We start from the raw sequence: 13,429 nt of genomic DNA, 5'->3' as shown, positions 1-13,429 counted from the left end.
TACAAAAGAGAAACCCAGCAGCGAGTCAACTAGACGAGCTAAATTTACTGAACCATACATGAGAGCACCAGTTGTTCAGGACGACTGTGTGATCACGCTCTCTGTAGCCGATGTGAGTAAGACCTTTAAAAAAAGGTTAACATTCACAAGGCCAGATGGTTTACAATCATGCGCTGACCAGCTGGCAAGTGTCTTCACTGATATTTTCAACTTCTGCCTGACACAATCTGTAATACCTATATGTTTGAAGCAGACCACCATAGTCCCTGTGCCTAAGAACGCAAAGGTAACCTGTGTAAATGATTATCACCCCGTACCAATCACATCTGTAGCCATGAATAGCTTTGAAAGGCTGGTCGTTGATCACATCAACACCATCATCATCCCAGACACACTGGACCCACTCCAATTCGCATACCGCCCCAACAGATTCACAGATGATGCAATCTCTATTGTACTTCAAACTGCCCTTTCCCACCTGGACAAGAGGAACACCTATGTTAAAAAGTTGTTCATTGACTACAGTTCATCCTTCAACACCATAGTACCCTCAAAGCTCATCACTAAGCTAAGGACCCTGGGACTTCCTGACAGGCTGCCCCCAGGTGGTGAGGGGAGGCAACAACACATCCGCCATGCTGATCCTCAACGTGGGGGTCCCTCAGGGGTGCATGCTTAGTCCCCTCCTGTACTCCCTGTTCACCAACGACTGTGTGGCCGGGCACGACTCCAACACCACCTTTAAGTTTGGAGACAACACGACGATGAGACAGCCTATAGGGAGGAGGTCAGAGACCTGGCAGTGTGGTGCCAGGACAACTACCTCTCCATCAACGTCAGCAAGACAAATGGAGGTGATTGCGGACTACAGGAAACGCAGGGCCGAAACACGGCCCCGTTCACATCGACGGTAAATGGAGCGGGTCGAGAGCTTTGACGATCAGTTTCAGACAGTCTCTGATGTTCTTGATATGATCTGAGGACGATACTTACCCATGGTTTAATGTCACCATACTGTAAAGCTTTGATGACCATTTTCAGACAGTCTCCGACATCTTGATAGGAAGTCACGCCTGTGATGGAAAAGTGGCGATGAATTAAAAACAGCTCAAAAAGTTATCTAGATTCCACATCCAAGTTTTTAAATAGGAATTTGAATTTATTTACATTTACAAAACGTAAATAAGGAACTGAATAGCTTTCTATTGTTCACACAGCAACATCCAAAGTGCTTTAAAAACCCCCAAAAAGAGACGGTTCTCTACTCTACTATAACTGAAATGTACTAAAATCTCTACTCACTGTTCCTCATGCGAACCCAGAGCTGTTCTATGAAGTCCAGGTCTCCTCTCTCCATCAGAGAGTTGAATATCTCCGATGTTCCCGTCTCAGTCTTCACCTTCACTGCCTGGGGGATCATGACCAATCAGATAAAGCATTATGACGACACATTTCAATTGTTCAAGTTTTTGTTGTTGTTTCAGTTTTAAAATGATACAATATTTCACACCCCTTTGACATGTTGTTGTGTTGTAAAGTGGGATTCAAATCGATTGAATTGTCGTTTTCTGTCAACGATCTACACAAAATACTCTGATGTCATAGCGGAAGACAAATTCTAACATTTGTAGAAAATCCATGAAAAATGAAAAGACTAATATCTTGATTATAAAAGTATTTAACCATTTTCAGCTCTTAGATTTTCAAGCAGATTTAAGTAAAAACTAACTCGGCCTCTCAGGAACATTCACCGTCTTCTTGGTAAGCAACTCCAGTGTAGATTTGGCCTTGTGTTTTGAGGTTATTGTCCTGCTGAAAGGTGAATTAATCTTCCAGTCTCTGGTGCAAAGCAGACAACCAGGTTTTCCTCTAGGATATGACTGTGTTTTAGGTTATTGTCCTGCTGAAAGGTGAATTAATCTTCCAGTCTCTGGTGCAAAGCAGACTGAACCAGGTTCTCCTCTAGGATATTACCTGTGTTTTAGGTTATTGTCCTGCTGAAAGGTGAATTAATCTTCCAGTCTCTGGTGCAAAGCAGACTGAACCAGGTTTTCCTCTAGGATATGACTGTGTTTTAAGTTATTGTCCTGCTGAAAGGTGAATTAAATCTTCCAGTCTCTGGTGCAAAGCAGACTGAACCAGGTTCTCCTCTAGGATATGACTGTGCTTAGCTCCGTTTCTTTTTTATCCTGAAAAACTTCCCAGTCCTTAACGACTACAAGCATACCCATAACACAGTGGCCTTATTTCTATTACAGCATATTGGATGACTGTCATTCATATTCACCCAGTTCAATGTAACAGTGATAGGTTTAGGTTACTGTCATTCATATTCACCCAGTTCAATGTAACAGTGATAGGTTTAGGTTACTGTCATTCATATTCACCCAGTTCAATGTAACAGTGATAGGTTTAGGCTACTGTCATTCATATTCACCCAGTTCAATGTAACAGTGATAGGTTTAGGTTACTGTCATTCATATTCACCCAGTTCAATGTAACAGTGATAGGTTTAGGTTACTGTCATTCATATTCACCCAGTTCAATGTAACAGCGATAGGTTTATTCTACTACATGATACTAGAATGTTCCCTGTACCCATCATGAGGTTGCTACAACCTAGTAGGTGCAACAGGTCGAGAAGATTTTGAGTAATCAAGGTGACAGAGACACATTCAATACCTCCTTCCACCCTCTGGCCTGCATCTCGTTGATCTAGGGTGTAATCATTAGACCCAACAGTTGCAAACGAGAGTTTCTATTGGACAAATTCAGGTATGTTTATCCCGGTTTCGTTCTGTTTGCTTCTGATTTAAGAAATGTTTTTGAACAGAATGGACAGAATGAATACACCCCGGATCACACACACAACCTAGCTGATGCAACAGAGGATCACACACAACCTGATGCAACAGGGGATCACACACAACCTGATGCAACAGAGGATCACACACAACCTGATGCAACAGAGGATCACACACAACCTGATGCAACAGGGGATCACACACAACCCAGCTAATGCAACAGGGGATCACACACAACCCAGCTAATGCAACAGGGGATCACACACAACCCAGCTAATGCAACAGGGGATCACACACAACCCAGCTAATGCAACAGGGGATCACACACAACCCAGCTAATGCAACAGGGGATCACACACAACCTAGCTAATGCAACAGAGGATCACACACAACCTGATGCAACAGGGGATCACACACAACCTGATGCAACAGGGGATCACACACAACCTGATGCAACAGGGGATCACACACAACCTGATGCAACAGGGGATCACACACAACCTGATGCAACAGGGGATCACACCTCTTTGGGCGACTGATCCTGCAGACTCTTCACAGTGTTCTGCAGTTCTGAAAAAGAAGAAGAAGAAGAAGTGAGCGACAGACAATAAAGATTATTATATATATATATATATATTTTTTTAAAAACATGTTTATTTCAGAGTGGTTAAAAAGCAACTAATTTCATATAGTTGTGAAAAGTAGTTTTTCTAATAAAATGTTTGCTTAAATTTTTTTGGGGGGGAGGAGATGCTTAAATGACTGAAAAGTACAAAATGTAAAACATCCTACCATCCAGGTATTCCCTTGTCAACTGCACAGCAGACCTCGTCTCCACAGGTTCCATCCACTCCGTCTCTCCTGTCCTCAGGCCATCAGCCAGGATCTGACGACCACAACAGGCTTTAATACACTAGGTTAATAGTGTGATAGTCTCGTTAAACCAGACTGAACGGTGTGCTCAACAGGGTTGGGGTCAATGCCATTTAAAATTCAGAAAGTCACCCAAATTCCTATTTTGAATTTCCTCCTTGGTCAGTTTACTTCCTGAATTGACTGGAATTTAAATGGAATTGACCCCAACCAAACAGACTAACAGTGGGATGCTTAGAAAAAAAGGCATTTCAAAGTATTATTTTTGGCACAAACCTGTAGAAACTCCAGCTCCCTGTACAACGGATACATGGGACTTCTCATGTCACCGCTGGACACCTTGATATTCTGCAGGGGGGGGAGAGGAGTTAACAAGCAGTCCCTACATCCTGGGTACTAGTCCAGATCCGAGAGAAACAGTCCCTACATCCTGGGTACGAGTCTAGATCTGAGAGAAACAGTCCCTACATCCTGGGTACGAGTCTAGATCTGAGAGAAACAGTCCCTACATCCTGGGTACGAGTCTAGATCTGAGAGAAACAGTCCCTACATCCTGGGTACTAGTCTAGATCTGAGAGAAACAGTCCCTACATCCTGGGTACTAGTCTAGATCCGAGAGAAACAGTCCCTACATCCTGGGTACTAGTCTAGATCTGAGAGAAACAGTCCCTACATCCTGGGTACTAGTCTAGATCTGAGAGAAACAGTCCCTACATCCTGGGTACTAGTCTAGATCTGAGAGAAACAGTCCCTACATCCTGGGTACTAGTCTAGATCCGAGAGAAACAGTCCCTACATCCTGGGTACTAGTCTAGATCTGAGAGAAACAGTCCCTACATCCTGGGTACGAGTCTAGATCTGAGAGAAACAGTCCCTACATCCTGGGTACTAGTCCAGATCTGAGAGAAACAGTCCCTACATCCTGGGTACTAATCTAGATCTGAGAGAAACAGTCCCTACATCCTGGGTACTAATCTAGATCTGAGAGGGTTGGAGAGTTGTAGCAGGGGTTGGAACCGGTTCAAGGAAGAGAAAGAATATATATAATTGAGGAACAGAATCAGAATGAAAGTGATCTATACGGTTCAGGATCAGAACTGTTATTTTTAAAGAATGGGAACCGGTTAAAAAACCATTCTGGGCATTTTTTTCCAGTACCACAAAAACACAACAAAGCCCTCAAAGTAAAAATAACATTTTAAAAACGGAAGGAAGGAAGATAGAGTGAAAAATGTTGCTCCAAATGAGTAAAAGTCTCTAAAACTTGATCTATAGTACCACTTTACGTCAACACTGATCTGCCGACCCGCGAGCAATAACAGAGCTGGATAACAACACAAAACTACTTTTAAAGGCTCGAGAAGTTTATTGACAAATAGTACCAATGCTGTGAACACCAAAACATGGAAGATGATGCAGAGATACCCCTCGGTAAACACGGAGAACCAAGAGGAAATGAAGAAAACAGCCCCAGACATACCCCTCGGTAAACACGGAGAACCAAGAGGAAATGAAGAAAACAGCCCCAGACATACCCCTCGGTAAACACGGAGAACCAAGAGGAAATGAAGAAAACAGCCCCAGACATACCCCTCGGTAAACACGGAGAACCAACAGGAAATGAAGAAAACAGCCCCAGACATACCCCTCGGTAAACACGGAGAACCAAGAGGAAATTAAGAAAACAGCTCCAGACATACCCCTCGGTAAACACGGAGAACCAAGAGGAAATGAAGAAAACAGCCCCAGACATACCCCTCGGTAAACACGGAGAACCAACAGGAAATGAAGAAAACAGCCCCAGACATTCCCCTCGGTAAACACGGAGAACCAACAGGAAATGAAGAAAACAGCCCCAGACATACCCCTCGGTAAACACGGAGAACCAACAGGAAATGAAGAAAACAGCCCCAGACATACCCCTCGGTAAACACGGAGAACCAACAGGAAATGAAGAAAACAGCTCCAGAGATACCCCTCGGTAAACACGGAGAACCAACAGGAAATGAAGAAAACAGCTCCAGAGATACCCCTCGGTAAACACGGAGAACCAAGAGGAAATGAAGAAAACAGCCCCAGACATACCCCTCGGTAAACACGGAGAACCAACAGGAAATGAAGAAAACAGCCCCAGACATACCCCTCGGTAAACACGGAGAACCAACAGGAAATGAAGAAAACAGCCCCAGACATACCCCTCGGTAAACACGGAGAACCAACAGGAAATGAAGAAAACAGCCCCAGACATACCCCTCGGTAAACACGGAGAACCAACAGGAAATGAAGAAAACAGCCCCAGACATACCCCTCGGTAAACACGGAGAACCAACAGGAAATGAAGAAAACAGCCCCAGACATACCCCTCGGTAAACACGGAGAACCAAGAGGAAATGAAGAAAACAGCCCCAGACATACCCCTCGGTAAACACGGAGAACCAAGAGGAAATGAAGAAAACAGCCCCAGACATACCCCTCGGTAAACACGGAGAACCAACAGGAAATGAAGAAAACAGCTCCAGAGATACCCCTCGGTAAACACGGAGAACCAACAGGAAATGAAGAAAACAGCCCCAGACATACCCCTCGGTAAACACGGAGAACCAAGAGGAAATGAAGAAAACAGCTCCAGACATACCCCTCGGTAAACACGGAGAACCAACAGGAAATGAAGAAAACAGCTCCAGACATACCCCTCGGTAAACACGGAGAACCAACAGGAAATGAAGAAAACAGCCCCAGACATACCCCTCGGTAAACACGGAGAACCAACAGGAAATGAAGAAAACAGCCCCAGACATACCCCTCGGTAAACACGGAGAACCAACAGGAAATGAAGAAAACAGCCCCAGACATACCCCTCGGTAAACACGGAGAACCAACAGGAAATGAAGAAAACAGCCCCAGACATACCCCTCGGTAAACACGGAGAACCAAGAGGAAATGAAGAAAACAGCCCCAGACATACCCTACCGTTCAAAAGTTTGGGGTCACTTAGAAATGTCCTTGAATGAAAAGCAAATTTTTTTGTCCATTAAAATAACATCAAATTGATTAGAAATACTGGGTAGACATTGTTCATGTTGTAAATGACTATTGTAGCTGGAAACGGCAGATTTTTAATGGACACACTGTGGCCAGCAGCCGATGGTTCGGAGGGGGGAGGGGCTACAGCAGCCGATGGTTCGGAGGGGGGAGGGGCTACAGCAGCCGATGGTTCGGAGAGGGGCTACAGCAGCCGATGGTTCGGAGGGGGGAGGGGCTACAGCAGCCGATGGTTCGGAGGGGGGAGGGGCTACAGCAGCCGATGGTTCGGAGGGGGGAGGGGCTACAGCAGCCGATGGTTCGGAGGGGGGAGGGGCTACAGCAGCCGATGGTTCGGAGGGGGGAGGGGCTACAGCAGCCGATGGTTCGGAGGGGGGAGGGTCTACAGTAGCCGATGGCTCGGAGAGGGGAGGGGCCACAGCAGCCGATGGTTCGCAGGGGGGAGGGGCTACAGCAGCCGATGGTTCGCAGGGGGGAGGGGCTACAGCAGCCGATGGTTCGGAGGGGGGAGGGGCTACAGCAGCCGATGGTTCGGAGGGGGGAGGGTCTACAGTAGCCGATGGCTCGGAGAGGGGAGGGTAGCCTACCGATGTTACAAGCGTGATTCAGAAATTAGGGAGATAGATTTTTAATTGGAGAAGACTGGATACATTTTCCCAATGCTAATTAAGAATACTATAGTGATCACAGTTCACATTGGATTTATTAACTAGCAAAAAAGTTAAACATTTCCCCCCTATTTGAATTCTGGTGCCTCTCTGCACACACAAGCTTAGCTAGTTAACTCTGGTCCAACGTTAAGCCAAGTCTCTGAAGTTCAAAGCCATTCCAAGTTCCTTCACAGAAGCCGCTCCTCCGTAGGAATAATTCTGTGGGACTAATTCAGATCATTATTGTCATAAGATGCCCAGGGCTTCAAGCCAAGCCTCCTCATCCACCCTCTCTCGCCCCACTCGCAAATTTTAACCGTTACTTTTTTATTTCAACCGGTTCAGAACATAATTTTTCTGGTCGAAACAGTGGAAAAGAATGAAACAAAAGAATGGTTCTGTTCAGAAATAAACCGATTGGAAATTAAATATTGGTTCCCAACCCCTTGTTCTAAGTAATATACTGCCACCTTACACCTATCCAACCCGTCAGATCTACACAAATGCCTAGGGTGTAGGGGACTAGGGGTCGATTTGGGTTGCAGCCCCAAGTGTGTAACCTGACTCCACTTACCAGCGTGGCCATAGAGGAGAAAGGCGGCGACTCCAGGATGCTCTCTACATGGCTCCATCTGAAGTCCACGGTGACACTGCTCTGAGATTCTATGGTCGTGTTTTCCACCACGGTAGAACCAAACAGGTTGTACTGGGCTGTGCCTCTCGCAGCCGTCTGGGAGGGAGAAGGACAGGGGGAAATCGGGGAAGTCACATGGACCACATAGACAGTCTGGGTTTTGAGGAGGTATGTTTCACTCTTATATATATATATATATGAATGGAGGACAACATCAGAAAAGCAGTAAACGCAGCCAGTATACCCAGCTCGGCACTGACAGCCTCAGCCAGTATACCTATCTCAACACTGGCAGCCTCAGCCAGTATACCTATCTCAACACTGGCAGCCTCAGCCAGTATACCTATCTCAACACTGGCAGCCTCAGCCAGTATACCTATCTCAACACTGGCAGCCTCAGCCAGTATACCTATCTCAACACTGGCAGCCTCAGCCAGTATACCCAGCTCGGCACTGACAGCCTCAGCCAGTATACCTATCTCAACACTGGCAGCCTCAGCCAGTATACCCATCTCAACACTGACAGCCTCAGCCAGTATACCCATCTCGACACGGGCAGTCTCAGCCAGTATACCCATCTCGACACGGGCAGTCTCAGCCAGTATACCCATCTCGACACGGGCAGTCTCAGCCAGTATACCCATCTCAACACTGACAGCCTCAGCCAGTATACCCATCTCAACACTGACAGCCTCAGCCAGTATACCCATCTCAACACTGACAGCCTTAGCCAGTATACCTATCTCAACACTGACAGTCTTAGCCAGTATACCTATCTCAACACTGGCAGCCTCAGCCAGTATACCTATCTCGACACTGGCAGTCTCAGCCAGTATACCCAGCTCGGCACTGACAGCCTCAGCCAGTATACCCAGCTCGGCACTGACAGCCTCAGCCAGTATACCCAGCTCGGCACTGACAGCCTCAGCCAGTATACCCAGCTCGACACGGGCAGCCTCAGCCAGTATACCTATCTCGACACGGGCAGCCTCAGCCAGTATACCTATCTCAACACTGGCAGCCTCAGCCAGTATACCTATCTCAACACTGGCAGCCTCAGCCAGTATACCCAGCTCGGCACTGACAGCCTCAGCCAGTATACCCAGCTCGACACGGGCAGTCTCAGCCAGTATACCTATCTCAACACTGGCAGCCTCAGCCAGTATACACATCTCAACACTGACAATCTCAACACTGACAGTCTCAGCCAGTATACCTATCTCAACACTGGCAGTCTCAGCCAGTATACCTATCTCAACACTGACGGTCTTAGCCAGTCGCTCAACACTGACAGCCTCAGCCAGTATACCCAGCTCGGCACTGACAGCCTCAGCCAGTATACCCAGCTCGGCACTGACAGCCTCAGCCAGTATACCCAGCTCAACACTGACAGCCTCAGCCAGTATACCTATCTCAACACGGGCAGCCTCAGCCAGTATACCTATCTCAACACTGACAGCCTCAGCCAGTATACCCGGCTCGGCACTGACAGTCTCAGCCAGTGAAACACCAGAGAAACAGGGAGGACTAGGAGCCTTACCATGGACGGATGATGTCTTTTCTTGTGTTCCTGTTTCAGCTCATCTAGAGTGATGAATGTGCCTTTGTCCACAGTTGAACCTGAACGAAAAAAAAACAACATCAAAGATCAATCATCTATTGAAACTGTGTATAGGGGCGGCAGGAAGCCTAGTGGTTAGTGTTGGACTTGTAACCGAAAGGTTGCAAGATCAAATCCCCCGAGCTGACAAGGTAAAAATCTGTCGTTCTGCCCCTGAACAGGGCAGTTAACCCACTGTTCCCCGGTAGGCCGTCATTGAAAATAAGAATTTGTTCTTAACGGACTTGACTAGTTAAATTAATTTAAAAAGTAAATATTTTTGATATGAGCTCTTAAAATGAATGCGTGTCTCTACTCTAGCCCTTACCTGCACATGTGACGGAGTATAGCTTGACCCCGGAGACTTTGTTGCCGGTGCAGGCGGTCTCTGCTCCTAACCAGGTGGTACCAGCAGGGTCGGCCATGTCACAACGTACCCAGAGAGGAAGCAGGGGGGCTGGGGAGACCGCTGGAGGGAGCAGGGGGGCTGGGGAGACCGCTGGAGATACAATGCTGTTCTGAGACATTGTGTACCAAGACAACAGCTGCCTGTAAGCAGAGAACATCTGAACTGATACAGTGACAAATAGACAGGGTGCTATTACCATGGTTTCATATGCCATATTAATACAATTGTAAAATGTAAAAACACTATTAACACGAGAACAACAACAACAAGCTGGAGGAGAACAACAACAACAAAATGGAGGAGGAGGAGTAGAACAACAACAACAAGATGGAGGAGGAGTAGAACAACAACAACAAGATGGAGGAGGAGTAGAACAACAACAACAAAATGGAGGAGGAGTAGAACAACAACAACAAAATGGAGGAGGAGGAGTAGAACAACAACAACAAGATGGAGGAGGAGTAGAACAACAACAACAAGATGGAGGAGGAGTAGAACAACAACAACAAAATGGAGGAGGAGTAGAACAACAACAACAAGATGGAGGAGGAGTAGAACAACAACAACAAGATGGAGGAGGAGTAGAACAACAACAACAAAATGGAGGAGGAGGAGAACAACAACAACAAGATGGAGGAGGAGTAGAACAACAACAACAAAATGGAGGAGGAGGAGAACAACAACAAAATGGAGGAGGAGTAGAACAACAACAACAAAATGGAGGAGGAGTAGAACAACAACAACAAAATGGAGGAGGAGTAGAACAACAACAACAAAATGGAGGAGGAGGAGAACAACAACAACAAAATGGAGGAGGAGGAGAACAACAACAACAAAATGGAGGAGGAGGAGAACAACAACAACAAAATGGAGGAGGAGGAGAACAACAACAACAAGCTGGAGGAGGAGGAGAACAACAACAAAATGGAGGAGGAGGAGAACAACAACAACAAAATGGAGGAGGAGGAGAACAACAACAACAAAATGGAGGAGGAGTAGAACAACAACAACAAAATGGAGGAGGAGTAGAACAACAACAACAAGATGGAGGGGGAGTAGAACAACAACAACAAGATGGAGGAGGAGTAGAACAACAACAACAAAATGGAGGAGTAGAACAACAACAACAAGATGGAGGAGGAGGAGAACAACAACAAGATGGAGGAGGAGGAGGAGGAGGAGGAGGAGACCAACAACAAGATGGAGGAGGAGGAGAACAACAACAAGATGGAGGAGGAGGAGATGGAGGAGGAGGAGAACAACAACAAGATGGAGGAGGAGGAGATGGAGGAGGAGGAGAACAACAACAACAAGATGGAGGAGGAGGAGAACAACAACAACAAGATGGAGGAGGAGGAGAACAACAACAACAAGATGGAGGAGGAGGAGAACAACAACAAGATGGAGGAGGAGGAGACCAACAACAAGATGGAGGAGGAGGAGACCAACAACAAGATGGAGGAGGAGGAGATGGAGGAGGAGAACAACAACAACAAGATGGAGGAGGAGAACAACAACAAGATGGAGGAGGAGGAGAACAACAACAAGAGGGAGGAGGAGACCTTGCTTTCATGATGGTGAGAGGCTGTGGCCCCAACTCTATCTTGACTTGATGATCTGTCTCATCGTCGGAGTGCGTCTCATCCATTTTGTCATCTTCAGGGTCGATGTGTGGGGCCTTGTCACACGACAACAACACAGTAAAATAGTGGCTCAATATTAGAACGATTGGGTGAATCGATTGTCCAATGGAAATACAGAACAGTAATACAAAACGAATAATGCAAAGATACTCAATAAATAGGGTGGATTGACTGGAAAATCTCTTCAATAGAGCAGAATTTACCGTTTTCTCACAGATGAAGACTGGTTTGTCACCACTGTAGATGTAGTGGAGATGTTTCTCTCCATTCACTCTCAGTATCTGGATGTCTTGCTCATATATACAGGAGTCTTTGCAGTCATCTTGAAGAGTCCTAAAATCATAAAATGCATTTAAAAAAAAAAATGTTTTTAAAACATTTCTGATTGGCTGAACCAGTATCTGGGCAGAGGAGGAGAACATAACAAGTATCCCCTCTAGCCCAGTTAGCTACCAGTAATTGTCCCATTAGACAAAATATGTTAGTGACCAATACTCACCAAATATAGAGAGTTTCGCTGAGCAACTATCGTCATTTAGTGCCTTCACTCCCTGTTCATACTTCCAAAAAAAGGTATAAATAAAAATGTACAAGAAACCTCTGGAGGGCGCATGCACACTTGGTCCAAAACAATATAGATTGTATCCAGACAAAACATTATTTATTGGTTACTTGTAGCTCCATTTTTTATTTATATTATTTTTTGAAAGTTCATACCTGGCTTGACTAGCCTGGGTACCAGTCTCTTTCACTAACATTACACTCATCGTTCAGTTGCTGATTGGTAGTTGGAAACAACATTCAAATTCTCCATGAGTGTTATGGAACATGGGGTGTGTGCAAATTTAGAATTTACATTTTAAGGACAACAAACAATACCGTTACGATGGTAATTGCATTGTGAGCAGTGTCAATGCAAAGAGCACGTTGTACAGAGTGGCTAGAGAGGAGTTCGTATCGAGAGAGATAAATAGTGGAGAATATTAGCATAAAGGATTCAATCGAACTACGTTTGCTACATCCCATTTATGAGGAAAAGAAAAAAAACAAAACTGACACCTGTCGTCATTCCTCGCACATTACGCTGATCATCATGACTCGCTTACTTTTTTTTTTTTTAAATAATTTGTTATGCTCGTTTCAGTTGTATTATTTATCCATCCTCTCTTATTAATCAAGAGATGGAGTCCAGACAGGCTACTCTAGGTAACTTTCTGAATAAACAGAGAGAATTAGCTTACTCGAAGCCATGGATTTACAGGCAACATCCGCACTGAGCTAAAGGCTAGAGCTGCCGCTTTCAAGGAGCGGAAGACTAATCCGAACGCTTATAAAGAAATCCCGCTATGCCCTCAGATGAACCATCAAACAAGCAAAGTGTCAATACAGGTTTAAGATGGAATCCTACTACACCGGCTCTGACGCTTGTCGGCTGTGGCAGGGCTTGAAAACTATTACAGACTACAAAGGGAAACCCAGACGCGAGCTGCCCAGTGACACGAGCCTTCCAGACGACCTAATGCCTTTAATGCTCGCTTCGAGGCAAGAAACACTGAAGCATACATGAGCGCACCAGCCGTTCTGGATGACTGTGTGATAAAGCTCTCGGTATCCGATGTGAACAAAACCTTTAAACATGTCAACATTAACAAAGCCACAGGGCCAGACGGATTACCAGGACGTGTACTCAAAGCATGCGCTGACCAACTGGCAAGTGTCTTCGCTGACATTTTCAACCTCTCCCTGACCGATTCTGTAATACCTACATGTTCCC

At 45.7% G+C, this 13,429-nt stretch overlaps 1 protein-coding gene across 1 annotated transcript in view; it reads right to left on the bottom strand.

Moving 5' to 3' along the window:
- zwilch (zwilch kinetochore protein) overlaps positions 1–13,429 on the bottom strand; it is a 45,880-nt gene that overhangs the window by 28,492 nt on the left and 3,959 nt on the right. The window contains exons 2-11 of the mRNA XM_055924628.1: positions 11,859–11,988; positions 11,575–11,690; positions 9,932–10,152; positions 9,544–9,623; positions 7,944–8,099; positions 3,954–4,025; positions 3,597–3,690; positions 3,328–3,374; positions 1,303–1,408; positions 994–1,073 (exon numbers count right to left, since the gene is read on the bottom strand). Of these exons, the coding sequence (XP_055780603.1) occupies positions 994–1,073; positions 1,303–1,408; positions 3,328–3,374; positions 3,597–3,690; positions 3,954–4,025; positions 7,944–8,099; positions 9,544–9,623; positions 9,932–10,152; positions 11,575–11,690; positions 11,859–11,988 (1,102 nt within the window). The remainder of the gene's footprint in view (positions 1–993; positions 1,074–1,302; positions 1,409–3,327; positions 3,375–3,596; positions 3,691–3,953; positions 4,026–7,943; positions 8,100–9,543; positions 9,624–9,931; positions 10,153–11,574; positions 11,691–11,858; positions 11,989–13,429) is intronic.

The sequence above is a fragment of the Salvelinus fontinalis genome, chromosome 6 (assembly GCF_029448725.1).
Source record: "Salvelinus fontinalis isolate EN_2023a chromosome 6, ASM2944872v1, whole genome shotgun sequence".
In the NCBI taxonomy this organism is placed as follows: Eukaryota; Metazoa; Chordata; class Actinopteri; order Salmoniformes; family Salmonidae; genus Salvelinus; species Salvelinus fontinalis.
The sequence above is the reverse complement of the archived record's forward strand: the minus strand, read 5'-3'. Positions and strand labels throughout refer to the sequence as shown.